This window comes from Loxodonta africana, chromosome 25, assembly GCF_030014295.1.
Source record: "Loxodonta africana isolate mLoxAfr1 chromosome 25, mLoxAfr1.hap2, whole genome shotgun sequence".
Lineage (NCBI taxonomy): Eukaryota > Metazoa > Chordata > Mammalia > Proboscidea > Elephantidae > Loxodonta > Loxodonta africana.
The window spans coordinates 60952285-60979231 of record NC_087366.1 but is presented as its reverse complement, the minus strand read 5'-3'; the positions used below and the strand labels follow the sequence as shown (position 1 = coordinate 60979231).

Here is a 26947-nt window from a genome sequence, read left to right as displayed (position 1 = left end):
GAAAGGTGTGGCAGTCTGGTTTGGGTTTATCCAGCTATCCAGCTATACTTCCTTATGCAGCAGATCTGTAAGTGTCCTGTGTCCCCCCTTTCTTTCACTTGTACCCACCAAACCAACCAAACCCATTGCCGTAGAGTGGATTCCGACTCATAGCGACCCTACAGGACAGAGTAGCACTGCCCCAATAGAGTTTCCAAGGTTGTAAATATTTACAAACCACGAAGCTTTTGGTTAGTGGCTGATTAGCATCTGAGCACTTAACCACTGTACCACCAAGTCTGCCTGTACCTAGCCCTACTTATGTTTCAACAAAGCAGAGAGAAGAAATGATATTTACAATGGCTATGTGGTAGCAAGTTCAGTTTTTGATGGTAGGTGTGAAATAGCTGACTGACATAAGCCATGCTCTCCTATTCAAGTTCCCACCATCGCTGAGCCACCTGGAAAAGGTCCTCACCTGGTAGAATTCTGGCGTAATACCCAGAGCAGCACTGATGTTTTGGTTGTGCCTCTCGTATTCGGCCACCACAACAAACTCCAGTTGAGTTCAGAGCAAATGGGAAATACTTCTCTTCACAACAGCCGTATCCAGGCTGGGGGTTATAGAGAACGCCATCACAACAAACCTGAAAGTCAGAAATTGGTTTTCAAAGACTGATCTGTTTAATTAAGAGTACTATACCAGCTTAATCACATGTGAGATAATTATTTACTCATAAGTCCTTGATATGAGACCAAATGCAGCATATCCATTGCCGTTGAGTCACTACCGACCCATAGCAACCCTACAGGACAGAGTAGAACTGCCTCACAGGGTTTCCAAGGAGCTGCTGGTGGATTTGAATTGCCAACCTTTTAGTTTGCAGCTGTAGCTCTTAACCACTGTGCCACCAGGGCTCCAAATGTAGCATATTACTGAAAAAAATAATAAAATTTCCAGCATCATTAGAATTCTATAAATGCCATCTGATATAATGCAACTTATTTTAGTCCTCAACTATGCCTTCCACTCCATTATAATACTCTGTAAATATGAATTATCTTTTGAATGTCAGTGCTTCCAGTGTAAAGAACATTTAGAATTGTAAATGAACAATTTCTTTCATACATATGTTTTTATTTTAGTGCTTATTTAATTTGAAAACACCACATCTGTGGAACCCTGTTTTCACGGATTCTTCTCCTTTTTTTTTTTTTTAAATAAATTACATTTTCCTTATAATTTATATGATCATTTATTTATGAACCCAATCTTCAGACAATGCAAGCTCCACAGAGTCCAGTTTATATATACAGAGCATAGGCCACCACATTTCAAAAAAATGAAATTTATATGGAAATTAATTTTGAAAAGCTCTTGTTACTCTGTGTTTTCTCCAGGAGCTGTGGAAGAAATTATGTGCTTGAACAATCAAATAATTATTTGCATGCTCACTTGAGGTCTGAGAGAGTGACACTCTGTCTATACGACAAATCAAACACTGAATAGTTGCTGAAATGTAGTCTTAGAACCTGCACTCGGCGTAACTTACATTAATTAGAGAGACGCTTCCTGTGGCAGGCAAAAATCAACCATGATTTACGAGATGTTTTCCTTTTGGTCACTGCTGCTTCCAGCATCGACACTTGAACCAAACTCCACGCGGGAGCAGTAGAATGTGGAATTCCTAAGTCTTCCAAAGGGACACCAGCTTAGTCTTCCATTCAGTTTTCAAGTTATCAAAAAGCAAAGAACTTAAGCTCTTCAATTCAAAGCCTACTTTTGGGTTCCTTGGGTAGCCCTGCTAAGCCTATTGTAATGAATTTCTTTTACTGTGTTTATTTATCAGCAATGAGGATTCAAAATTAGCCTAATTCCAAGTATAAATTGGGTGACTCTACTCTTCAATGTCATATTCTGGGTGAAAAGTAAATTTCTAAATTGTTTAAGTCAGCTTTTAAGAGTTAAGCAAAAAATCAGATTGATATTTTCTCTATAGGTTTATTTGGAATCTAAGAATGCTAGTCATTTTTGCTTTTATGGAAAAGTGGCAAGTGCCTCCCTCTTGTTTTATGACACTAACCGAAGTCTTGTCATTTGTCATGTGATTTTAAAGCACTGATTAAAGTCCCATCCGCATATACTGTGTTTCTGAACACAGTCCCTGGATGGTGCATATGGCTAATATGCTAGGCTGTTAACCGAAGGATTAGCAGTTCGAGTCTACCCAGAGATGCCTCAGAAGAAAGGCCTGGTGCTTTACTTCCGAAATCATCAGCCGTTGAAAACCCTACGGAGCACAGCTCTACTCTCACACACGTGGGTCGCCACGAGTTGGGTTTTTTGGTTATGGTGTTTCTGGGCACTTAAGCGCACTTGTTCTTTTCCTTCAGCAACTTTATTCGGTACTCGACTCTTGTCATGCTCTTCTGAAACTCCTCCAGATTTATCCCCCAAATATTCATTTAGTGATGGGCCATTAGAACTGGCTTACTCCCATTCTTTCATTATCGATGCCATTCTCAGGTGGCTTCAGCCACTCAAAACCTGGGCCTTTCTTTTAACCCATCCTGGTTTAGATCAGTGACAGGCCTCAAAGGGGATATTTCCAAGCAAATATTCTCTTGGGAATTCTCCATATAAACAGAATATTTACCGATCTTCTAATTTGGTGTTTATATATTAGTTTTCTCAGATAACATACGTGGAAATTTCAATAACTCCAGCTGATAAGTGTGTGGCTAATTTTTAAAAAGACAGTCTTTTGTTACCTATATATTTACAACAGTAAAATTTTTTTAAAAAGGGAAGGAAAGAAGACATGAAAAAACAAAACAAAACAAAAAATTTGCTCGAATGATTTTAAAAATTATTAACTTCCTAATAGATTGACCGGAGATAAACAAATAAAACATGAAAAAATAAAATAAAATAAGGCAGCCTTTTCCTTATTTTACGGTTTCCAAAAGTGATTCTAGAATCCATTTTTCAAGTGCGGTCCCTGGACCAGCTGCAGAAGCATCACCTGGGAATGGGTCAGAAACGCAAATTCTCGGGCTTTCCCCAGAACTTCTGGACTGAAGCTGTGGTGATGGAACTCTGCAACCTGGGCTTTAACAAACCCTCCAGATCGATGTCTTCTCCAGTTTGAGAACCAGGGCTGTGATCACACGGCCAACCTTCGGCAAACATTTTGGGACCCCCTGATGTTTATAGCGATTTAACCACAAGGTTCTAAGACTCACAATAAAAGTGTTTTTTATCTTCCCCTAGTCTCCCATTTTAGGAAATATATATTAACCCCAAATATAAATTTACAAATAATCTTTCCTCTTGAGATTTTAGATTGACTTCCTTTATTCTCTTTCATCTTAATACATGTGTTGTGCCCATAATCCTTAAAATAAAAATAAGACTTTGGCGCATCATTGAAAATCATGTCACTTTTAACAATACATAACATCTGCATTGTAAGAATAGAGGAATATGATGGTTTCTTTTCAAGAACATTAGATGAGATTTGTGCGTGCCAGTTTCCTAAAGGTTAAATGTTTGCTTCATTTCCCTCATACTTCAGTGTTTTTTCAGTGTACATTTAGTCTCTGTAAAAGACGACATGTATCTTTTTCTCTCTCTTCTTTGGTGGAGTAGTGGCTCACGCCTTTTTTTTTTTTTTTTAATATTCTGTTCTGAACCAAGCTTTTATATCAATTAATAATTCATCTAAATGGCTGTTTGTTTTTCTTGGAAAATACTGAACTTAAGAATTTTGCACTAATCATTTATTTGCGTGTAAAGATTTATTAAATTTCTTCAAAAGCTTACCCAAACCACCCTCTGAAATCAAACTGGAAAGCAAGGCAGAAGAACTTCTATAAACAATTGAGCGCAGATACACAGGCATTTTTGACTAGTAAGCTCTGTGTAGATTGTGACTGTTTTTTCTTCATCCCATGACATGCACATTTTAATGTAATGTGGCCATATGAAGAGTAGTTCACTTTTGATGTTTTAAAATAAAGTTTAAACTGAGACATTAGCTTTGCTAGTTTTATTCCTCTTTGTTCTACTTTCACCACTGAAGTCTGGAGCTGAAAATGCTATCTACTGTTTTATATAAACCAAAACAACTGTGATAGTTTCTGGCCAAAAAAAAATTGTTTTTTTTTTTATGTTGGGAAAACACATTTTCTCCCTTACTGGAAAAACTGTAAATCTTTGATTCATATGTCTAAACAATTATTCCCTACCTTCCAGCTCCTCACTGGGTAAAACTTATTAAAACCACAGAAACAAACAAAAACAAAAGATGTGGACTTAATGTTATATTTTGCCTAACACTTTTCAAAGTTATATGTCTTTCTCCTGTAGAACATTTTTAATGGGCAAGTTTATTCCAGAAATTTTTCCTCTTAGAAATATAAATTTAGTTTTATTTTATAAAAGTCTGTTCATCAGACAGTGTGCATTTAATGACCTAAAATGATGTAAAACTTAGGCATAATCACGATTTTGGAACCTAAGTGTGTGTGTGTGTGTGTGTATATATATATTTATATATATACATATACAAATGTTATTAGATGAAACCCCTGCTAAACTTGTGCCAGCCATAATAACTTGTATTTTGTTCCAAATTGTTTCAATAGCTCACTTTAACAGCTGTGTCTTTTCTCAGTGAATCTGACAAATTTAGTAGTAGCTTTAGTCATTAATTGTATGATGGTGCTGTTGACAAATAGGAGCATTATTTCATTAAATGAACTCTTACCTTCAAATAAGGATTTCCTGCATCATTTGTCAATAAAAACCATTTATAAACCCCTCTGTCTGGCTGTATTATTGATCTGATTCCTAAACTGCAACTAATATGAACATTACTCTGCAAATGACCATAATATAAAAATATTTTTGACTAACCACAAAAGGTCCTGTCCACAGTTACGCATCAGCGTCGTGTAAACAAACACACCAGTTCATAGCTGAATGGATTTGTTGTAGACAAAATTCAAGTCACTCAATCAGATAAGAATTTGGGAGGTTCCTTATTGTCCCAATAAACTAATATTTCCTGTGAAGATGATGAAGTATAAGAGGGCTAAAATGCTCATGAGGCTGACAGGATTTTTATAACCATGCTTCTCCATGGGTTCTTCTTGACAGACCAGAGGAAATACTGATTATGATAAATGGTGGTTTAAGAAGCAAGTGATTTTACCTGGAGTGCTTAGTGAAAAAAGCATATTTCACTGGCTAGTTTTAAAAGATTTACCTTGGATTCAGGAGAATAGCACATATGTCCACAGATATCTTTAGGCTTGTGACATTCCACCGCCTTGCAGAACCCACCACCGTGGTCCTTCATTAACTTCTGTGTTTTAGGGCATGACCGCCATGTTTTCCGTAGGAGATCATATCCAAGAATGATGCCATTTGGCTTCCCTGGAGACACCCAGTCAATTTGAAGGGATCTGCAGCAGAGAGAATAATCAATACTTCTGGAAAGACAACACTTAACATTGTTGCTATCAGCTTCATCTACTTTTCAATTAATCTTCTGGATTGGTCATAAGGTTTGTTTCATCAACAATTTCCTAATTAAAAAGTGGAAGCAACATGATAGTTTCTGGTCAGAACAATTTTTTATGTTAGTGAAACACATTTTCTTCCTTACTGGGAAAACTTCACACACACACACACACACACACACACACACACACACACACACACACAAAATCAACGAGTAGCTTTAGCCAATAAAACACAGGTAAACATCTTTCAGGTATTCTCTGCTTTCAGCCAGATCCATCTGACATCAGCAATGATATCTCTGGTTCCAGCTCCTCCTCGAAATCTGGCTTGAATTTCTGGCAGTTCACTGTTGATATACTGCCACCTCTGCTTTTGAATGATCTTCAGCAAAATTTTGTTTGAATGTGATATAATGATATCGATTGATAATTTCTGCATTGGGTTGGATCACCTTTCTTGGGAATAGGAAAAAATATAGATCTCTTCCAGTTAGTTGGCCAGGTAGCTGTCTTCCAAATTTCTTGACATAGAAGAGTAAACATTTCCAGCGCTGCATCCAATTGCTGAAACATCTCAACTGGTATTCTGCCAATTCCTGGAGCCCTGGCTTTTCACCAATGCCTTCAGTGCAGCTTGGACTTCTTCCTCCAGTATCATTGGTCCCTGATCATATGTTACCTCCTTAAATGGTTGAACATCAACCAATTCTTTTTGATATAGTGACTCTGTGTATTCCTTCCATCTTCTTTTGATGCTTCCTGTATCGTTTAATATTTTCTCCACAGAATCCTTCAGTAGTGCAACTTGATGCTGGAATTTTTTCTTCAGTTCTTTCAGCTTAAGAAATGCTAAGCATCTTCTTCTCTTTTGGTTTTCTATTTCCAGCTCTTTGCACATGTCATCATAATACTTTATATTGTTTTTTCGAGCTGCCCTTTGAAATCTTCTGTTCAGCTCTTTTACTTCGTAATTTTTTCCTTTAACTTTAGCTACTCGACATGCAAGAGCAAGTTTCAGAGTCTCTTCTGACATCCATTTTGGTCTTTTCTTTCTCTCCTGTCTTTTTAATGACCTCTTACTTTCTTCAAGTATGATGTTGGTGATATCCTTCCACAACTCATCTAGTCTTTGGTCATTAGTGTTCAATGTGTCAAATCTAGGCTGGAGATTGTCTCTAAACTCAGGTGGGATATGCTCAAGGTTGTACTTTGGTTCTTGTGGACTTGTACTAGTTTTCTTCAGCTTCAACTTGAACTCGCATATGAGTAATTGATGGTCTGACCCTCAGTCAGCCCCGGCCTTGTTCTGACTGATGATATCAAGCTTTTCCATTGTCTTTTTCCACAGATGTAGTCAATTTAATTCCTGCATATTCCATCCGGCAAGGTTCATGTGTGTCATTGCCATTTATGTTGGTGGAAAAAGGTATTTGCAGTGAAGAAATTTTTGGTCTTCCAAAATTCAATCATGCAATCTCCAGCATTGTTTCCATCACCAAGGCCAAATTTTCCAACTACTGATCCTTCTTCTTTGTTTTCAACTTTTGCATTCCAATCACCAGTAATTATCAGTGCAACCTGATTGCATATTCAATCTATTTCAGACTGCCAAAGTTGGTAAAAAATCTTCAGTTCCTTCATCTTTGGCCTTAGTGGTTGTGTGTAAATTTGAAGAACAGTCTTATCAATGGGTCTTCCTTGTAGGTGTGTGGATACTATCCTATCACTGACAGTGTTGTACTTCAGGATAGATCTTGAAATGTTCTTTCTGACAATGAATGCAACACTATTCCTCTTCAAGTTGTCATTTCCGGCATAGTAGACCACATGATTGTCTGATTCGAAATGACCAATACCAGTCCATTTCAGCTTACTAATGCCTAAAAATGCCTAGGAAGTAGATATTTATGCATTCCACTTCATTTTTGACAATCTCCAATCTTCCTAGGTTCATACTTCGTACTTCTTGGTTCTGATTATTAATGTATGTTTGCAGTTGTTTATTTTCATTTTGAGTCATGCCACATCAGTGAATGAAGGTCCTGAAAGCCTGACTCCATCCAGGTCAGTAAGGTCTACTCTACTTTGAGGAGGCAGTTCAGCCCCAGTTGCATTTTGAGTGCCCTCCAACTAGAGGAGCTTACCTTTTGGCACTATATCAGACAATGTTCTGCTGCTATTCATAGAGTTTTCACTGGTTAATTATTTTCAGAAGTAGACTGCCAGGTTCTTCTTCCTAGACTGTCTTAGTCTGGAAGCTCAGCTGAAACCTGTCTGCCAGGGGTGACCCTGCTGGTATTTGAATACAGGTGGCATAGCTTCCAGCATCACAGCAACACACATGCCCCCACAGTACAACAAACTGACAGACATGTGGGGGCATCTATCTATAGAGCTATTTAGAATTATTATAAGACTCTGTGGTTGGGTGTTTTGTTACTTACAGCAAAAATAAATTCTCAGTTTGATAAAATGTTTGGTATCATTAACTTTCTCCAAATACATTTCACATTGATACATCTTAATTTTTTTTTTTAAATAATTGTGTGTGTGTGTGTGTGTTTAAGGAGAAAGTTTACACAGAAATTAGGCTCCCACATAATAATTTCCTAGACAAATTATTCAGTTATATTGGTTACATTTTTCACAACATGTCATCATTCTCATTTATTCCGTTCTGCTTGTACCGTTTCCTGTACTCTAGTTTTCCTTCTTTTCTTTGCTTTAGAGTAATTTTTGACCACTTAGTTTCATACAGGTGATTTTTAAAGGAAATCATTATTCTTGGGTGATAGTCTTTATTTTATGAGCCAATCTCTTATTTATGAAATGTGACCTTGAGGAATAATTTTGGTTTAAAGTTTATAAAGATTATCTCAGGGTGGTAGTTTTGGGGTCTTCTAGTCTCAACCAGTCCAGTAAATCTTGACTTTTTAAGAATTTGAGTTCTGTTCCACCTTTTTTCTCCTATTCTATCTAACAGGATCCATCTATAGTGGCCCTGATCAGAACAGTTGGTAGTGGTAGCCAAGCACAAACTAGTTTTTCTGGTATCAGGGTAGATGCGGTTCGTGTAGACAGTTAGTCCTCTAGACTACTTTTTTCTCTGAGTCTTTAGTTTCTTTCTTTCTTTCCTGTTCCAGATGAGTAGAGACCAATAGTTGTATCTTAGATGGCCACTAGCAAGCTTTTAAGACCCCAGACACTACTCACCACATTGAAATGCAGAAATACATTTTATGAAATATATTATGCCAATTAGCTGAATTGTCCCACAAAGCTGTGGTCCTAAGCCTTCAAATCCCAAAAACCAAACTTGTGAGGTATTTGGTTATATCTAAGTAGTGTCTGTAGCCATGTCCCCTATGTAGTTTATTATACGTATAGATATACATGCATGCACATACATATCTGCATGTACATACGTCTGTAGATACATCTAGCTGTGCACACATATGTACCCACATAGTCCTACCCTTACACATATATACCTATACACATATATGTGTAACCTCACATATTGTTTTTGGTTGTTTGTTGGTATTGTTGCAAAATTATATTTGTCATATCCTTTACCAAAAATATCCTTTTGTCCTGTGAACTTCTTAGTGACATCATTTACGTTGGTCAAACTATGTGCACGTCACTCATTTTTGATGCTACATTTCCCATCACCAAAAATAACAAATGTCTACTATCTCAGGTATTTAGGATGGAGGATCTGGCGGTCTACTTCTGAAAAGAATTAGCCAGTGAAAACCTTACGAATAGCAGTGAAACGTTGTCTGAAATAGTGTCAGCAGATGAGCCTCTCAGATTGGAAGGCACTCAAAATACAACTGGGGAAGACCTGCCTCCTCAACGTAGAGCTGACCTTAATGATGTGGATGGAGTCAAGCTTTTGGGACCCTCATTTGCTGATGTGGCATGATTCAAAAGGAGAAGAAACAGCTGCAGACATCCATTAATAACTGGAGCACGGAATATATGAAGTATGAATCTAGGAAAATTGGAAATTGTCAAAAATGAAATTGACCACATAAACATCAATATCCCAGGCATTAGTGAGCTGAAATGGACTGGTATTGGTCATTTTAAATCCAACAATCATATGGTCTACTATGCTAGGAATGACAACTTGAAGAGGAATGGCATTGCATTTATCCTCAAAAAGAACATTTCAAGGACTATCCTGAAGTATAACACTGTCAGTGATAGGAAAATATCCATATGTCTACAAAGAAGACCCGTTAATACAACTATTATTCAAATATATGCACCAATCACTAAAGCCAAAGATTAAAAAATTGCAGATTTTTACCAACATCTGCTATCTGACATTGATCGAACATGTAATCTGGTTCCATTGATAATTACTGGTGACTGGAATGTGTAGGAAACCCTTGTGGTGTAGTGTTTAAGTGCTACGGCTGCTGACCTAAAGGTTGTCAGTTCAAATCCACTAGGCGCTCCTTGGAAACTCTATGAGGCAGTTCTACTCTGTCCTATAGGGTCGCTATGAGTCAGAATTGACTCAACGGCACAGGTTTCGGGGAATGTGTAAGTTGGAAACGGATCGGTATTTGGAAAATATGGCCTTTGTGACAAAAGCAATGCCAGAGATCGCATGACACAATTTTGGAAGACCAACGACTTCCTCGTTGCAAATATTTTTCAACAACATTAACAGTGACTATATGTGAGGACCTCGCCTGATGGAATACATAGGAATCAAATCGACTACATCTGTGGAAAGAGATGATGGAAAAGCTCAATGTCATTAGTCAGCCCAAAGCCAGGGGCCAAGTGCAGAATAGATCATCAAATGCTCATATGCAAGTTCAAGTTGATACTGAAAAAATTAGGAGCAAGTCCATGAGAGCCAAAGTGCAATCTTGAGTATATCGCACATACATTTAGAGACTATCTCAAGAATAGATTTGACATGACAAATACTAAAGACTGAAGACCAGACGAGTTGTGCAGTGACATCAAGGACACCAAACATGAAGAAAGCAAGAAGTCATTAAAAAGGCAGGAAAAAAAGAAGACCAAATTGGATGTCAGAAGAGACTCTGAAACTTGCTCTTGAACGTTGACTAGCTAAAGTGAACGCAAGAAATGATGAAGTAAAAGAGCAGAAGAGAAGCTTTCAAAGGCCAGCTCTAGAAGTCATACCCAGCACCCAGTGCTGTCGAGTTGATTCCGACTCCTATAGTAATAGTAAAGTATTATAATGATATGTGTAGAGGCCTGGAATTAGAAAACCAAAAGGGAAGAACGTGCTCAGCATTTCTCAAGCTGAAAGAACTGAAAAAAAAAATTGAAGCATCAAGCTGCAATACCTAAGGATTCTGTGGGGGAAATATTAAATGACATAGGAAATATTAAAAGAAGATGGAAGGAATACACAGAGTCACCGTACCAAAAAGGACTGGTCGACAATCATCCATTTCAGGAGACAGCATATGATCAGGAAGCGATGGTAGTGAAGAAAGAAGTCCAAGCTGCACTGAAAGCATTGGAGAAAAACAAGGCTCCGGGAACTGACAGAAAACCAGTTTAGATGTTTCAACGATCAGATGCAGTGCTGGAAGTGCCTATACCAAGAAATTTGGAAGACAGCTACCTGGCCAACCAACTGGAAAAGATCTATACGCATGCCTGTTCCCAAGAAAGGTGATCTAACCCAACGCAGAAATTATTGATCAATGTCATTATATCACGTTCAAGCAAAATTTTGATGAAGGTCATTCAAAAGCAGCTGTAGCAGTATATTGACAGGGAACTGCCAGGAATTCAAGCCAGATTTAGAAGAGGCCCTAGAACCAGCGATATCATTGCTGATGTCAGATTGATCCTGGCTGAAAGCAGAGAATACCAGAAAGATGTGTTTTATTGACTATGCTAAGGCTTTCAACTATATGGACCATAACAAATTATGAATTACATTGCAGATAATGGGAATTCCAGAACACTTAACTGTGCTCATGAGGAATCTGTACATGGATCAAGAGGAAATCATTTGAACAGAACAAAGGGATATGGCATGTTTTAAACTCAGGAAAGGTGTGTGTCAGGGTTGTATCTTTTCGCTGCACCTATTCAGTCTGTATGCTGAGCGAGTAATCTGAGAAACTGGGCTATATGAAGAATGGGGCATCAGAATTAGAGGAAAACTCACTAACAACCTGCATTATGCAGATAACACAACCTTGCTTGCTGAAAGTGAAGAGGACTTGAAACACTTATGGATGAAGATCAAAGACCACAGCCTTCAGTATGGATAAACTCAACATAAAGAAAACAAAAATCCTCACAAGTGAACCAATAAGCAACATCACGATGAACAGAGAAAAGATTGAGGTTGTCAAGGATTTCATTTTATTTGGGTAAACAATCAACATCCATGGAAGCAGCAGTCAAGAAATCAAAGCACACATTGCATTGGGCAAATCTGCTGCAAAAGACCTCTTTAAAATGTTGAAAAGAAAAGATGTTACCTTGAAGACTAAGATGTGCCTGACCCAAGCCATGGTGTTTTCAATTACTTCACATGCATGTGAAAGCTGGAGGATGAATAAGAAAGAAAGAAGAAGAATTGATATCTTTGAACTATGGTATTGGAAGAGGATATTGAATAGACCATGGACTGCCAAAAGAATGAACAAAACTGTCTTAAAAGAAGTACAACCAGAACTCTCCCTAGAAACAAGGATGGCGATACTATGTCTTTCATAATCTGGACACGTTATTAGAAACTATCAGTCCCTGGAGAAGGATATCATATTTGACAAAGTAGAGGGTCAGGGAGAAAGAAGAAGACCCTGAACAAAATTGATTGACATAGTGGCTACAACAATGGGCTCAAGCATAATGGCAATTGTGAGGATGGTGCAGGCCCAGGCAGTGTTTTGTGCTGTTGTACATAGGGTCACTATGAGTTGGAACTGACTTGATAGCACCTAACAAAAACAACTATATCAAAAGTGCTCCCCCTTCTCTCTTCTCAAGGTTGTAATCATCAATGAGTATCAGTCTCTGTATATATATGTTCTTTTCTTCTTACAATGTGTGATTGCACAATATTTGTTTTGTTTTGATTGACTTATTTTACTTAGCATAATGTCCTCTAGACTCATCCATGTTGTCTTCTGAGGACTCATCATTATTCTTCATGACTATGTAGTATTCCATTGTATGTACCATATTTTGTTTATCCATTCATCTGATAATAAGCACTTAGGTTGTTCCCATCTTTTATATTGTGAATAATGCTGTCTGTTCATGTTTCTTTTACTAGATCTCTAGGGTATATACCTAGGAGTGAGATTGCTGGATCATAATATACTTCTATTTCTAGCTTTTTGAGGAACCACCGTACCATTTTCTATAGTGTTTGTACCATTTTACAGTTCACCAGCAGTGGATAAGGGTTCCATTTTCCGCACAACCTCACCAGAATTTGTTTTCTGATTTTTCTTTTTTAACCATGTCATTTTTGTAGGGGTGAGATGACATCTCATCGTTGCTTTTTAAAAATTTTATTTATACTGTTGTTGTTGGGAATATACACAGCAAAACATACACCAATTCAACAGTTTCTACATGTACAATTTAGGGATATCGATTACATTCTTTGAGTTGTGTGACCACTGTCATCCTCTTTTTCTGAGTTGCTCCTCCCCCATTAACATGAACTCACCGCTCCCTAAGACTCCTATCTAATCTTTTAGTTGTTGTTGCCAATTTTATCCCATATAGATAGTTCTTAAAAGAACATAATGCTAAAGGCAGACTTTCTTACTAGTTAAGCTAAACCATTATTTGGTCTTAAGAAGACTTCAGGGGATATTTTTGTTTTCAGGTTTAAAGATGATCTCAGGGCAATACTTTCGGGGTTCTTCTAGCCTCCATGGCTCCAGAAAATCTGGATTCCATGAAAATTTAAAATTCTCTTCTGCATTTTCTCCCCTTTGATCAGGATTCTTCTAAAAAATATTTGCTTAAAATGTTAAAATGTTCAGTAATGGTAGCCAGGCACCATTCAGTTCTGGTCTCATGGCAAAGGACACAGTTGTTCATGGAGGCAATTAGCCACACATTCAATTTTCTCCTCCCATTCCTGACTCTGCTTCTTTCCCTGTTGCTTCAGGTGAATCCAGACCAATTGCTGTGCCTTGAATGGCCACCTGCAATCTTTTAAGACCCCAGGAACTATGCATCAAACTAGGAGATAGAACAGAAGCACCAAACAAGTTTTTAGGCCAATTAACTGGGATGTCCCATGAAACCATGTAGTTTTGATTTGCATCTCTCTAATCGCTAAGGCCACCAGGCATCTTACATGGAAGTGTAAGTTGACGCTGAAGAAAACTAGAACGAATCCCTGAAAACCAAAATACGACCTTGAGTATATCCCACCTAAATGTGGTGATCATCTTGAGAATAAATTTGACGTATTGAACGCTAATAACTGAAGACCAGAAGAGTTGAGGGGAGACATCAAGAACATCATACATGAAGAAAGAAAAAGGTCATTAAAAAGACAGGAAAGAAATAAAAGGCCAAAATGCATATTAGAAGAGACTCTGAAACTTGCTCTTGAGCATTGAGTAGCTAAAGTGAACAGAAAAAATGATGAAGTAAAAGAGCTAAACAGGAGATTTCAAAGGGTGGCTCAAGAAGACAAAGTAAAGTAGTATAATGAAATGGGCAAAGACCTGGAGTTAAAAAACCAAAAGGGAAGAACACACTTGGCATTTCTCAAGCTGAAAGAAGTGAAGGAAAAAAATTCAGTCCTCGAGTTGCAATACTAGAGGATTCTACAGAGAAAACATTGAATGACCCAGGAAGCATAAAAAAAGATGGAAGGAGTACACACAAAGAATTGGCTGACATCCAACCATTTCAGGAGGTAGCATATGATCAAGAACTGATAGTATTGAAGGAAGAAGTCCCAGCTACACTGAAGGCACTGATGAAAACAAGGCTTCAGAAATTGACGGAATACCAACTGAGATGTTTCAAAAAATGGGTGTAGTGCTGGAGGTGCTCACTTGTCTATGCTATGCTATGAAATTTGGAAAACAGCTATTTGTGCCAATTCCAAATAAAGGTGATCCAGTAGAATTGGGAAATTATGAACAATATCATTAATGTCTTATGCAAGTAAAATTTTGCTGAAGAGAATTCAGTACTTCGACAGGGAATTGCCAGAAATTCAAGCTGGATTCAGAAGAGGACATGGAACAAAGGATATCATTGCTGATGTCAGATGGATCTTGGCTGAAAGCAGAGAATACCATAAAGATATTTACCTGTGTTTTACTGACTATGCAAAGGTATTCAACTGTGTCTATCATAACAATTTATGGGTAACATTTTGAAGAATGCAAGTTCCAGAACACTTAATTGTGCTCATGCTAAACCTGTACATAGACCAAGAAGCAGTCATTCGAACAGAACAGGGGGGTGCTGCATAGTATAATATCAGGAAAGATGTGCATCAGGGTTGTATCCTTTCACCATACTTATTCAATATGTATGCTGAAAAAATAATACAAGAAGCTGGAAGATGAACAGGGCATCAATATTGGTGGAAGGCTCATTAACAGTCTGTGATATGCAGATGATACAACCTTGCTTGTTGAAAGTGAAGAGGACTTGAAGCACTTACTGATGAAGATCGAAGACCACAGCCTTCAGTATGGATTACACCTCAAAATAAAGAAAACAAAAATCCTCACAATTGGACCAATAAGCAACATCATGATAAATGCAGAAAAGCTGGAAGTTGTCAAGGATTTCACTTTACTTGGATCCACAATCAACACCCATGGAAGCAAGAGTCAAAAATAAAACGCCATAATGCATTGGGCAAATCTGCTGCAAAAGACCTCTTTAAAATGTTAAAAGGTAAAGATGTCACTTTAAAGACTAGGGTGCGCCTGACTCAAGCCATGGTATTTTCAGTCACCTCATATGTATGCGAAAACTGGACAATGAATAAGGAAGACTGAACAAAAATTGCTTCGTTTGAATTATGATGTTGGCGAAGAATATCATATATACCACAGACTGCCAGAAGAATGAACAAAGCTGTCTTGCAAGAAGTACGGCCAGGATGCTCCTTGGCGAGACTTTGTCTCATGTACTTTGGACATGTTATCAGGAGAGACCAGTCCCTGAAGAAGGACATTGTGCTTGGTAAAGTAGGTGGTCAGCGAAAAAGAGGAAGGCCCTCAACGAGATGTATTGACCCAGTGGCTGAAACAATGGGCTTTAATGTAGCAATGATTTGTGATGATGGCATAGGACCTGGCAGTGTTTCATTCTTTTGTACACAGGGTTGCTATGAGTTAGAGCCAACATGACGACAGGTAACAACAATGGCTAATGATTGGGAGCATCTTTTCATGTGTTTGTTGGTGGCTTGAATGTCATCTTTAGTGTACTGTCCATGTCCTTTGCCCATTTTTTAATTGGGTTGGCACTGGGTTGCTTGTCTTTTTGCTGATGAGTTGTTGAAGCTTCCTATATATTTTAGAGATTAGACCCTTATCAGATATTTCATTCCCAAAGATTTTTTCACAGTCTGTAAATTCTGTTTTTACTCTTTTGATAAAGTCTTTTGATGAGCATAAGTATTTAATTTTAAGGAGGTTCACGTTACCTAATTTGTCTTCTGTTGTTCAGGCATTTGTAGTTGTGTTTGATAAATCTTTTTTTTTTTTTTAATTTCCATAGTTTTGTCCCTATGTTATCTACCAGGAATTTCATAGTATTAGTTTTAACACTTGGGTCTTTGATTCATTTTAATTTAGTTTTTGTGTATGGTGTGAAGTACTTACCCTGTTTTATTTTTCTGTGAATGGATGTCTAGAAGAGACTGTTTCTTCTCCATTGAATGGACTTTGACCCTTGCCAAATATCAAATTTTTTTTTTTTTTTTTTTTTTTGTCTATAGATGGATTTATTTCTGGGTTCTCGGTTATATTCCATTGGTCTATGTGTTTATCGTTGAACCAGTACCAGGCCATTTTGATTACTGTGACTGCATAGTATGTTTTGAGATCAGGAAGTGTGAGAACTCCTACTTTGTTGTCAATATTGCTTTGACTATTTGGGGCCTCTTTCCTTTCCATGGAAACCCTGGTGGCGTAGTGATTAAGTGCTACATCTGCTAACCAAAGGGTCAGCAGTTCGAATCTGCCAGGCGCTCCTTGGAAACTCTATGGGGCTGTTCTACTCTGTTCTATCGGGTCGCTATGAGTCAGAATCGACTCGACGGCACTGGGTTTTGTTTTGTTTTCCTTTCCATTAAAATTGGTGATGAATTTTTCCATTTCTGAAAAGGATGTTGTTGGAATTTGGATCAAGATTGCATTATATCTATAGATAGCTTTGGGTAGTATTGCATTTTTACAATTAAATGTCCCAATCCATATGTGCTGATTTTCTTCCATTTATGTAGGTCTCATTTAGTTTCTTTCAGGAGTGTTTTATAGTTTTCATTGTTCATGTCATTTACATTCCTGATTAGGTTTATTACTAGGTATTTTAGCATTTTGGGGGCTATTGTAAGTGGTATTGCTTTCTTGATTTCCTTTTGGAGTTCTCCTTGTTAACAGAAAGGAATCCAACTGATTTTCATGTATTGATCTTGTGCCCTGCCACTCTGCTGAATTCTTCTATTGGATTCCATAGCTTTCTTACAGAAATGTATCTTAATTTTTAGCCCGTATAGATTTCTTTCTACAATAACTTTTTTAATAGTATGGCCAGATATGTTTTGTGGTTAGAACTATAGGAAATGATGATTTCTAAAACATCATCATGTTCTTAAAGAATGTATATGATTCTCTAAAATTGACTCACAATCTCATCCTAAATGTAACTATACTTTTTTGGGGGTTAATTATACAGTGAGGACATAACATCTGACTAAAACATTACTGCATTTTCAATGATCTATTAGTATTTTATTTGCTATAATGAATGAGATCATAATATAAAGCTGTTCGGAGAGGAGACAACCCTGAATAAAGATTTACTCTCAGGTTAATGTCATAGAACTTTAATTCTGCACATGGGTCTACTTGCCAGAATGACACAGCCTAGATCTCACACTTGTACTATCTTTAATAATTTCTCAGTAAGCTCTATAAGCAGAAACTAGTTAAAGTTTTTAATATAGCTCAAGAGATTTGGACATGACATATTCTTGCAGTTTAGTATGGTAAGTAAAGCCCACTGTTTGCAAAACCTTAGGCAAATGTAAAATAATTATTATTCTTTTCTCATTGTTTTCCAGAAAGAAGGTAGAACTCTGACACTCATGATTAATTTCCGTTTTGTAATTCCAGAATTTCCAAGCATAGCAATTAGCCAGTCACACATAGTTGTAGGGTACCTTTTACATATAAAACTTTCCAGTAGGTACTTTGGATGAAAGCAAGTATATCTGAGCTTTGTTTCTATATTTCAAAGATCTTAGTATCAAATCCTCATACTACCTTGTGTTTACCACTTTTCTGCTATTGTGTAAAATAATATCTTTGCAACACCTTTCATTTTAAAGAGAATATATCTTTTCTGGCCGGTTTTTTTTGGACATTACCAGAATTTCAAGTGACAACACGTATTAGGAATTCAATTAAGCACAAACATTTCCATTAAAAAGCAGCAGTCAAGGTAAACCTTGACATTTTAATAGACTACTAAAAAAAAGGAAAATTATTATTTCATTTTATTGTGGGTACAAACATAACACATTCAGTAATAAAACTCAAGATAGGAAATTAATGTCACCTACAAGAGAAAAGTTTCATAGGTGACTTGTGTATTCATTGCTATTATTATAAGGTCTTTAGCCAACTCTCAAAATTAATTCCTCTTTTGTATTCATAGTATAATCAACTACAGAAAAGGCTACATTTAAGTGACATGAAAGGGTCTGAATTATCCACAAAGCTGGTGAACTAGTAAGGTCTAGAAAACACAATGTAGAGGACCATGCCGATATGACTTCTCTTTCTCGCAAAACAGTAACTGAAGTGAAACAACGTGTTTTTAGTGATAATATGAACAGTTTTGCTCTTGAGTATTGTAGTCAGGCATATGAAGGTAAATGATCAGAAATGAGTAGAAAGTTTAACACCAATACATCTTTTAATAAAAACATGGCTGCAACATTTTGTTACTGACTGTGCACCCTCGATTGAATCTTTTTTGTGGATTTTTTTCTGAAGTGACCAGTAGAGTTTATTTAGTTCCTTGAGCACTAGAGACTGAAAGTTAAGCTACCTTAATAAAGTTTCTGATAAAAGTCATCATGTCTTCACACATTTTGGTATGTGGACTCATTGAGTTCAAACTCATTGAGTGGTCACACATTCTAGTTGAAGCAATTTCTTTTTAACTCTGTTGCATTGTTACTACATACTACTGTGGCCACCACCATTATCATCATCACTTCTGACTGTCACTTCCAGGTGTACAATAAAATTGAAGACTGTAAGGAGTATGGGAAAATCACTTTTTATCACCTGCCTTTACACTGGCAGATATCAAAATGATATTCAGGTCAAACAGAATTTTTATGAAGAGTTAGGATTCCCACGGACGCTCTTTAACATTTCATCTTTTGTTAGCTGTGTGAATTGCATGTATTTTCCTCCTGTCTGTGACTTGTATTTTCATTCACTGATTGTGCTTGTGAGATGGTAGAAGCTTTAAACTAGATGTGAGTTTTCTATTTTGTTGGATATGGGATAAACTTTTTAATACTTAATCCTGAATCTTAATTACCAAAATGAGGCTGAAAACTAAAAATAATTCCAAAGCCATAAGATATCCCTGAGATGGTGTCAAGAGTTGAAGAAGGAACAGCCAAAAAAGTATGCTTAAGATGGTAGTAGGAGGAAAGGAAGGAGTTCCTGGTTAGTGCAAACGGTTAACATGCTCAGCTACTAAGCAAAAGGTCCACTCAGAGTTGTCTCAGAAGAAAAGCCTGGTGATCTACTTGCAAAAAACCAGCCACTGAAAATCTTCTGGAGCTTAGCTTTATTTTGACACTCGTGAGGTCACCATGAGTCAGAACTGACTCAGCGGTAAGTAGTTACGAAAAAAATAAGCCCTATTCCTCTTCGTAGCTCACTGAATTAAGAAGCTTCCATAAACTGATTACATAAACTTTAAATGATGAGAGCATGAATTTGTAGGCAGTGGTGGAAACAGGGAAGAAGCAATACATATGAGAAGATGCTCCAAGAGAAATTATCCTAAAACCGATGCTTACTGAACTCAAGGGATGAAAAAAAATCAAAGATAAATGTTCTTGATGGTACGCAGAACGGTGGTACATCTGCAGAGTTTGATGTTGGAAAAGATAAATTATATATGAATTAACTTTTGAGGCTCGAGGTTATGGAAAAGATGGGTGGATATGAGAGCAGACAAGCAATTGGCAACTGGAGAAATGGGACTAGAGAACGTAGAGACATTAGCATGACAAAACTCGTGAGAACGAAATATCTGAGCAGGAGGGCGAGCCTTAAGGAGTGCGTTTGGAATGCAACCAATAGAAGAAACCAAGAGTGATCAGAGAGTAGAGATAAAGCGGCAATTAAAGGCCAAACTGAATTAGGAGAGGAACGGTATTTTGCTGAGAAGCATTCCAAGGCTACTTCAGCACCTGAGCTTCTCCTGTGGGAGCTATGGGAGGAGAGGCCTGGGAAGAGTTTGGGAAGGAGGTGGGGAAATGGAAGTAGTATGGCAGAGTCTCAACAATCAGATCAATATTTTCTAAAATCTCCTAAATCAAACAATGAGTTTGATAATCAAAACTCATTGGCCATGAAAACAGTATTTCTTGAAAGTAATTTCTTGAAAGCAGTTATGATCCTAATGCCATTGTTGGACCTGTACAACAGTACTGAATATGCTGCAAATTCTCTAATTCCATCTCCTTTAAAGATTCAAGCAGAAAATCCCACTCCAAAATAAGAGCCCGTAATTTTATTCAAGTGCACATTAGGATGCTACCATTAACACCTCTGGTTTTCTGTGTTGTTGAGTGAGGGAATTCAGAGTATGAGTGAAGAAAAGGTGACCTGACATTGTACAACCTGCGGTCCAACATCTCCCTGTTAAAAAAAAAATGGCTTTTTAAAAAACATAATTGTAAAATGACTACTTCAAAGCACAAGTTATGAGCCACTGAAAAAATTAGGGAGGAAAAATCAAGGCTAGAAGTAAGTCCTGATGTCTACTTTTATGGTATAAAAAATAGGGCCTCACATTTTCACCTCAGATTTGGTGAGAAAAAGGGGAAAGCTTTTTTTTTTTCTCCCCAAGCTGTGTCCTCTTGTGCCATACTAAACCCCAAGCTAAGTCATTTTCAAATACAGGAGGATTTAAGAACAATGATAGTAGTTTAATCTTCATTTACAAAGGCTTGGCCTGGGCTGCCGTCATGCATAAAGACTTCTGAAAAGTTGGTGTGAAAAATGCTGTTTAGGTTATTCCGTCCTTGAGGCAAATTTTAAAACAATTATTTGTGAATGCTATGAAGACACTATACCTTAGATTTCTCATCAATAATACAGCCCCAAACTCAGAAAGCTGCCAAGGCTCCAACTGAAGGCAATGAAAGACATGATCTGCGTTCTCTCTCTGCTTTCCCTTGAGCCTCATGCCTGGAAATCATGCATTTTGGAACACTAGCAGTAATGTCACAAAACCTCTTCCTTGTTTATGTTCTTTTTTAGCTTATCCATTTATGGAAAATAAATAAAATTCACAGGCAGGCCAGTACCCAGTGAAGCTGTCAGCTGTAGTGTTTGTCATATTTCAATCAAAGCCTGAGCCAGCCAGCCATCTTTATCCAGTGCAGTCTCTACGTTCTCGAGGACCAGAATTAATGAATTAGCTATTGATTAAATTCCACTCTAGCAAATCCACCAAGGCAAATAAATGAACTACCAGGGCACGTGTAGGCCATGGCCAGACATGTCTGGGCTATTGATCAGTAGTTAGTATTCTCTGGGGATATAAAAGTAGCGGATGATAATATGACAAGTATAAAAATGCAATGTAGAAACAGAGTTTGTTCCTGGATGAGCAGCCTATAAAACTAGAAGCATCCACCTGATCTTTCTGCATTTGTGTGCTGTGGCATCTTTGGTTAAGGTACAAAGGAGAAATATGCATAATTGTCTGCACTTCACACAGTATCGTCACAAGCAAGGCATAGGTTAAGACCAAAGGTAAGTTGATGCACTCCATGGGTATAATCAGGCTTACATGCTACCTGATATGTTATTAAAATACATGCATGTAAATTTCACTGACTACTGGATTTCAACAAAAACAAACAAAAATCTAAAGAATACATGTCATAATAGAAACCAAATAACTTTAAATGCCTTAGAAGTAAAAGTAAACCCAGTCTACTGACATTTTTCTGGAAGGATTTCGCATGTTGCTAATATAAAAGAGATGTTTTAGACCAAAGTAGAAATATACCTAACAAGTATACATTGCCAGAAGTATGATGGGATTACACAAACAATAATGTGCACACAGGAGGCTAACTACTTTGGTGCTGGTGTAATTTTGATTAATGGCTTGGCAGCCCATACCGGCTCGTTAGAGTCTTGCCTTTGGAAAATGTTACTCTGCTACGATGGATCATTTTAATAAAGGAAAGATTTTATATGCCAATATTTGGCTGTGAATGATTTCTATCAAGTTTTTGTTAGGTCTTCGACCAAAAAAAGAAAAAATCACCAAAAGCGTTGGAATAACATAAAATATGGTGTAGGGGGACTTCCTGTTCTGGCCAAGATGGAGTGAGCCCATTACCGCCACTCTCTCCCACTGATTGCAACTAACATCTCTGGACAAAGTACAAAAGCAACTACCTGAGGACTCTGAAATGTTAACTGTGGCAGACCGATCAGGAGGGGAGCCAAAACTTGAAGAACAAACCTAATAGGATGTGTTTCCCATTTTTTCCCCCTCTTTTATGCCTCAGCTTTAACTCAAGAGCAGCCCCAGTGTGGAATTGTGTTCTGGGCAAGCAAAATCTGGCAGAAACCGTCTTTCTGGCCAGAGTACCTGGAACAAAAAGGCCTTGTAAGCCAGAGCATGTGGGGGAAACCCCCATTTTGTTTTGTTTTGTTTTCCCTTTTTCCTCTGGCTGCTGCTCTGAGGGTGTGCTCAGTCACAGGGCTGCACTAGGGCAGATGTGGCTGTGTGGACAACTAACACTCCCCTCCAAAAACAAGTCAAAGAACCAAAAAACCAATGTTCTATTCAGAAGAACCCAGACGAGGGGCTCCTGTGGCCCAAAGGATGTGGGGGCTCTCACCTCATTGCCCCAAGGATTGTTTCAGTTGTGCAAATTGTGATACAACCTAGAAGCCAAAATTCTGAGAGAAACCATGGGAAAGGAATCTGAGAAAGGATGTCCACGAAAGCTGGAAAGTATGAGAGGAATCCGAAATAGGAGAAAACTAAGAGAGCCCCCAATTCTGTGTATGAACCAGTGCAACACAAGGCAAAACATATCTAAAATTAACAAAACAAAACAAAACAAAAAACCACTGTCATACAAGCTCCTCCAGAAAATAGAAGAGAGAGGAACACTTCCAAACTTATTTTATTGAGCCAAAATTACCACAGTACCAAAAGCACACAAAACCGTTATAGACCAATTATCCTTTATGAGCAGAGACACAAATGTCCTCAACAAGATAATAGTAGATTAGATCCAGCAATAGGTTAATAAAATAATACATAACAACCATTGGGTTTATCCAGAGAACAGAAAGCTCATTCAATGTTTGAAAGTCAATCACTGTAATTAGCCATAACAACAATTAAACATGTAGAAAAAGTATTTGACACATTCAATATTTATATATGATTAAGACTCTCAGAAAAATAGTAGTAGAAGGGGAATTCCTCAACCTGATAAAGGAAATCTCCAAAAAATTAATAAAAAATTAATAGTAAACATCATATTTGACATATTTTAATGGTAAAAAATGGAAAACTTTCAGAGATTGGAAACAAGTCAAGGATATCTGTTTTTATCACCTTATTGAAGTATCCAGTGCAACAAGACAAGAAAAAGAAATAAAAGATGCAGATTGGAAAGAGAGAAAACCGCTCTTTTCACAGATGATATGATTTTCAATGTAGATCATAGGAATCTGCAAAGAAGCTTCTAGAACCAACCATGAGTTTAGCAAGGTCTCAGGATAAAAGGCCAGTATACTAAAACCAATTGTGTTTCTTTTCACTAGCAATGAGCAGTTGGATTTCATTTTTTTTTTTTAAGAACCACGAACAATACCAAATCAAAAAAATAGACAGTAACACCTCCAAAAAGAAATAATTAGGTATAAATATGATGAAATATACGCCATATCTGTATACTGAATTCCACAAAACACTGATGAAATAAGAGAAAGAGGATCCAAATAAATGGAGTAATATGTCATGTTCAAGAAGCCCTGATAGTGCAACAGTTAAGCGCTCAGCTGCTAACTGAAAGGTTGGTAGTTTGAAAGCTGCTCAGTGGAAGACCTGGCAATCTGCTTCCATTCCCCAAGAGTATGGCCCCCACGTGCCCTTTTAACTCTGTGCTGAAGTCACTCCTGAGGTTCACCTTTCAGCCAAAGATTAGACAGGTCTATAGGGTCAACAATAACACACTTGAGGGACGTGCTTCATAGTTCAATCATGTACACAAGACTAATGGGCACACCAGCCCCAAAGCAAAGATGAGAAGGCAGGAAGGGACAGGAAAATTGGACAGATGGAAAATGGAACCTGGAATGGAGAAGGGGAGAATGCTGACATAACGTGGGGTTGGCAGTCAATGTCACACATACACACACACACACACACACACAAAGATTACAGCCTAGGAAACACTATGAGGCAGTTCTATTCTGTCACATGGGGTCACTATGAATTGGAATCGACTCTATGGCACTTAACAACAACATAACGTGTTCACGAACTGGAACACTTGATTCTGTTGTCGGTTCTTCCCCAACTGATCTACAGATTCAACGCGGCCCTAATTAAAATCGTAGATTTTTTTTGTAACAAGCTGATTTCAAAGTTTATATTGAAAGGCAAAGTAATGAGAAGAGCCACAGTAATTTTTTAAAAGGAAGGTCAGAGTTGAAGGTCTCACGTCATATTATCTCACAGCTTACTACCAAGCTACAGTAATCAAGGATGTGTGATATTGGTAAATAAACACACACACAGATCAAAGGAACTGAATAGAGTCCAGAAATGATTTACTCAATGTGTTTAACTGATTTTTGACAAAGATCCAAAAGCAATTCAATGAAGAAAAGATAGTCTTTCCAAAAGATTGTACTGGAAAAGTTGGACATCCATTTGCCAAAAAAATTAACCTTGACCCATTCCTCAGTTTATACAAAAATTAACAAAAAGGAATCACAGGCTTAAATGCAAATTGTAAAAGTGTAAAAAGGCCAGAAGAAATGACAGGAGAAGCTCTTTGTGCTCTTGGATCAGGCAAAGAGTTCTTAGACAACAACAAATGCACAATCTATAACATTTAAAAAAAAAAACGATAAATTGAACTTTACTGAAATTTCAAATTTTTGTTCTGTAAGACACAACTAATGGAATGAAAAGAAAAGCCAGATTGAAGGAAAATATATACAAATCACATATCTAACGAAAGACTTGTATCTGAAATATTTTTAAAACTCTCAAAACCGAACAATGAGATAACACATAATCCAATTAACACATTGGTAAATTATTTGAATAGGCACATCACCAAAACAGATAAACAAATCTCAGATAAGCAATGCAAAGACGATTGATATCAACAGTCATGAAGGAAATGTAAATTAAAACCACAAGGAGACACCACTACACACCTATTAAAATGGCTGTGAAAAAAGTGGGAAAATCCTTCCAGCATCTCAAGTGCTGGCAAAAATGTGGGGCAGCTAGAACTCTCATATAATGCTAGCAGGAATGTAAGAAGTTTGTCAGTTTCATATAAAGTAAAACATAAAATTATGATATGATTCAGCGATCCCACTCCTATTTACCCAAATAAAATGAAAACTTACATTCACACAAAATCTGAATCTGAATGTGTATAGCAGCTTTATTCATAGTAACCAGGAACTGGAAACTACCCAAACTGTATACAAGTCGTGTAATTTTGGAGCCTTGGTGGTGTAGTGGTTAAGAGCTTGGCTGCTAACCGAAAGGTTGGCAGTTTGAATCCACTAGCTGCTCTTTGGAAACCCTAGCGGTCAGTTCTACTCAGTCCTATATGTTTGCTATGAGTCAGAATTGACTCAATAGCAATTTGTGTGTGTGTGTGTGGGTGTGTGTGTGTGGCATATTGATAAAAATGGAATATTACTTGGCAATAAACAGTAACTACTGATATGTACAATAACATGGATGAATCTTAACTGAAAGAGGCCAGACTTAAATGGCTACATATATGACAATTATATGACAAGGCAAAACTACACAAGTGAGAACAGAGCAATGGATGCCATGATTTGGGGGGTAAGGAAAAGGGGTTGGCTAAAAAGGGAATATTTCAACATAATAGAACTGTTCTATATCTTGATCTGGTAATGTTTACACACCACAACTCTACGCATTTATCAAAACTCAGAACTGTAGCAAAGAGTGAATTTTCCTGCATATAAATTAATAACAAATTTAAAAAGTTTAAGGGAATAATTGCAAAATAAACAAATTCATAAAACCCAGAATCCTTTCAGAAGTTTATTTACTTCATTATTAAAAGTAGGCTGTTCTCTTCACAGCCTTGTCAGTTTTTAGTAGGACCTGTATTTTTTCTCTTTGCATGTAATAAATTGCCTTTATAGTAATCTCAGATTTAATTAAAATTGACTGCATATGGAGTTTCAAGACGAAAAGTTTTTTTTTGTCGTTGTTGTTTTGTTCAGTTCAGAATTTTGAAGGCATTGCTCCATTGTCTTTTAGCAGTGAATACTGCAGGCGCCATTCAGATTTCCAGTGCAGCATGTACAGGGTCTGTCTTTTATTCCTGGAACTTTTTTTTTTTTTAATTTTTATTGTGCTTTAAGTGAAAGTTTACAAATCAAGTCAGTTTCTCATACAACTTATATACACCTTGCTATATACTCCTAATTGTTCTACCCCTAATGAGACAGCCTGCTCCTTCCCTCCACTCTCTCTTTTCATGTCCATTCCACCAGCTTCTAACCCCTTCTGCCCTCTCATCTCCCCTCCAGATAGGAGATGCCAACATAGTCTCAAGTGTCTACTTGATCCAAGAAACTCATTCTTCACCAGCATCTTTTTCTATCCCATTATCCAGTCCAAACCCTGTCTGGAGAGTTGGCTTTGGGAA

General features: G+C 37.3%; 1 protein-coding gene across 1 annotated transcript in view; it reads right to left on the bottom strand.

The window, feature by feature from the left end:
• The window catches only part of USH2A (usherin), an 894134-nt gene that overhangs the window by 234189 nt on the left and 632998 nt on the right, over window positions 1–26947 (bottom strand). Inside the window, exons 48-49 of the mRNA XM_003419876.4 lie at window positions 5253–5451; window positions 458–626 (exon numbers count right to left, since the gene is read on the bottom strand). Of these exons, the coding sequence (XP_003419924.2) occupies window positions 458–626; window positions 5253–5451 (368 nt within the window). The remainder of the gene's footprint in view (window positions 1–457; window positions 627–5252; window positions 5452–26947) is intronic.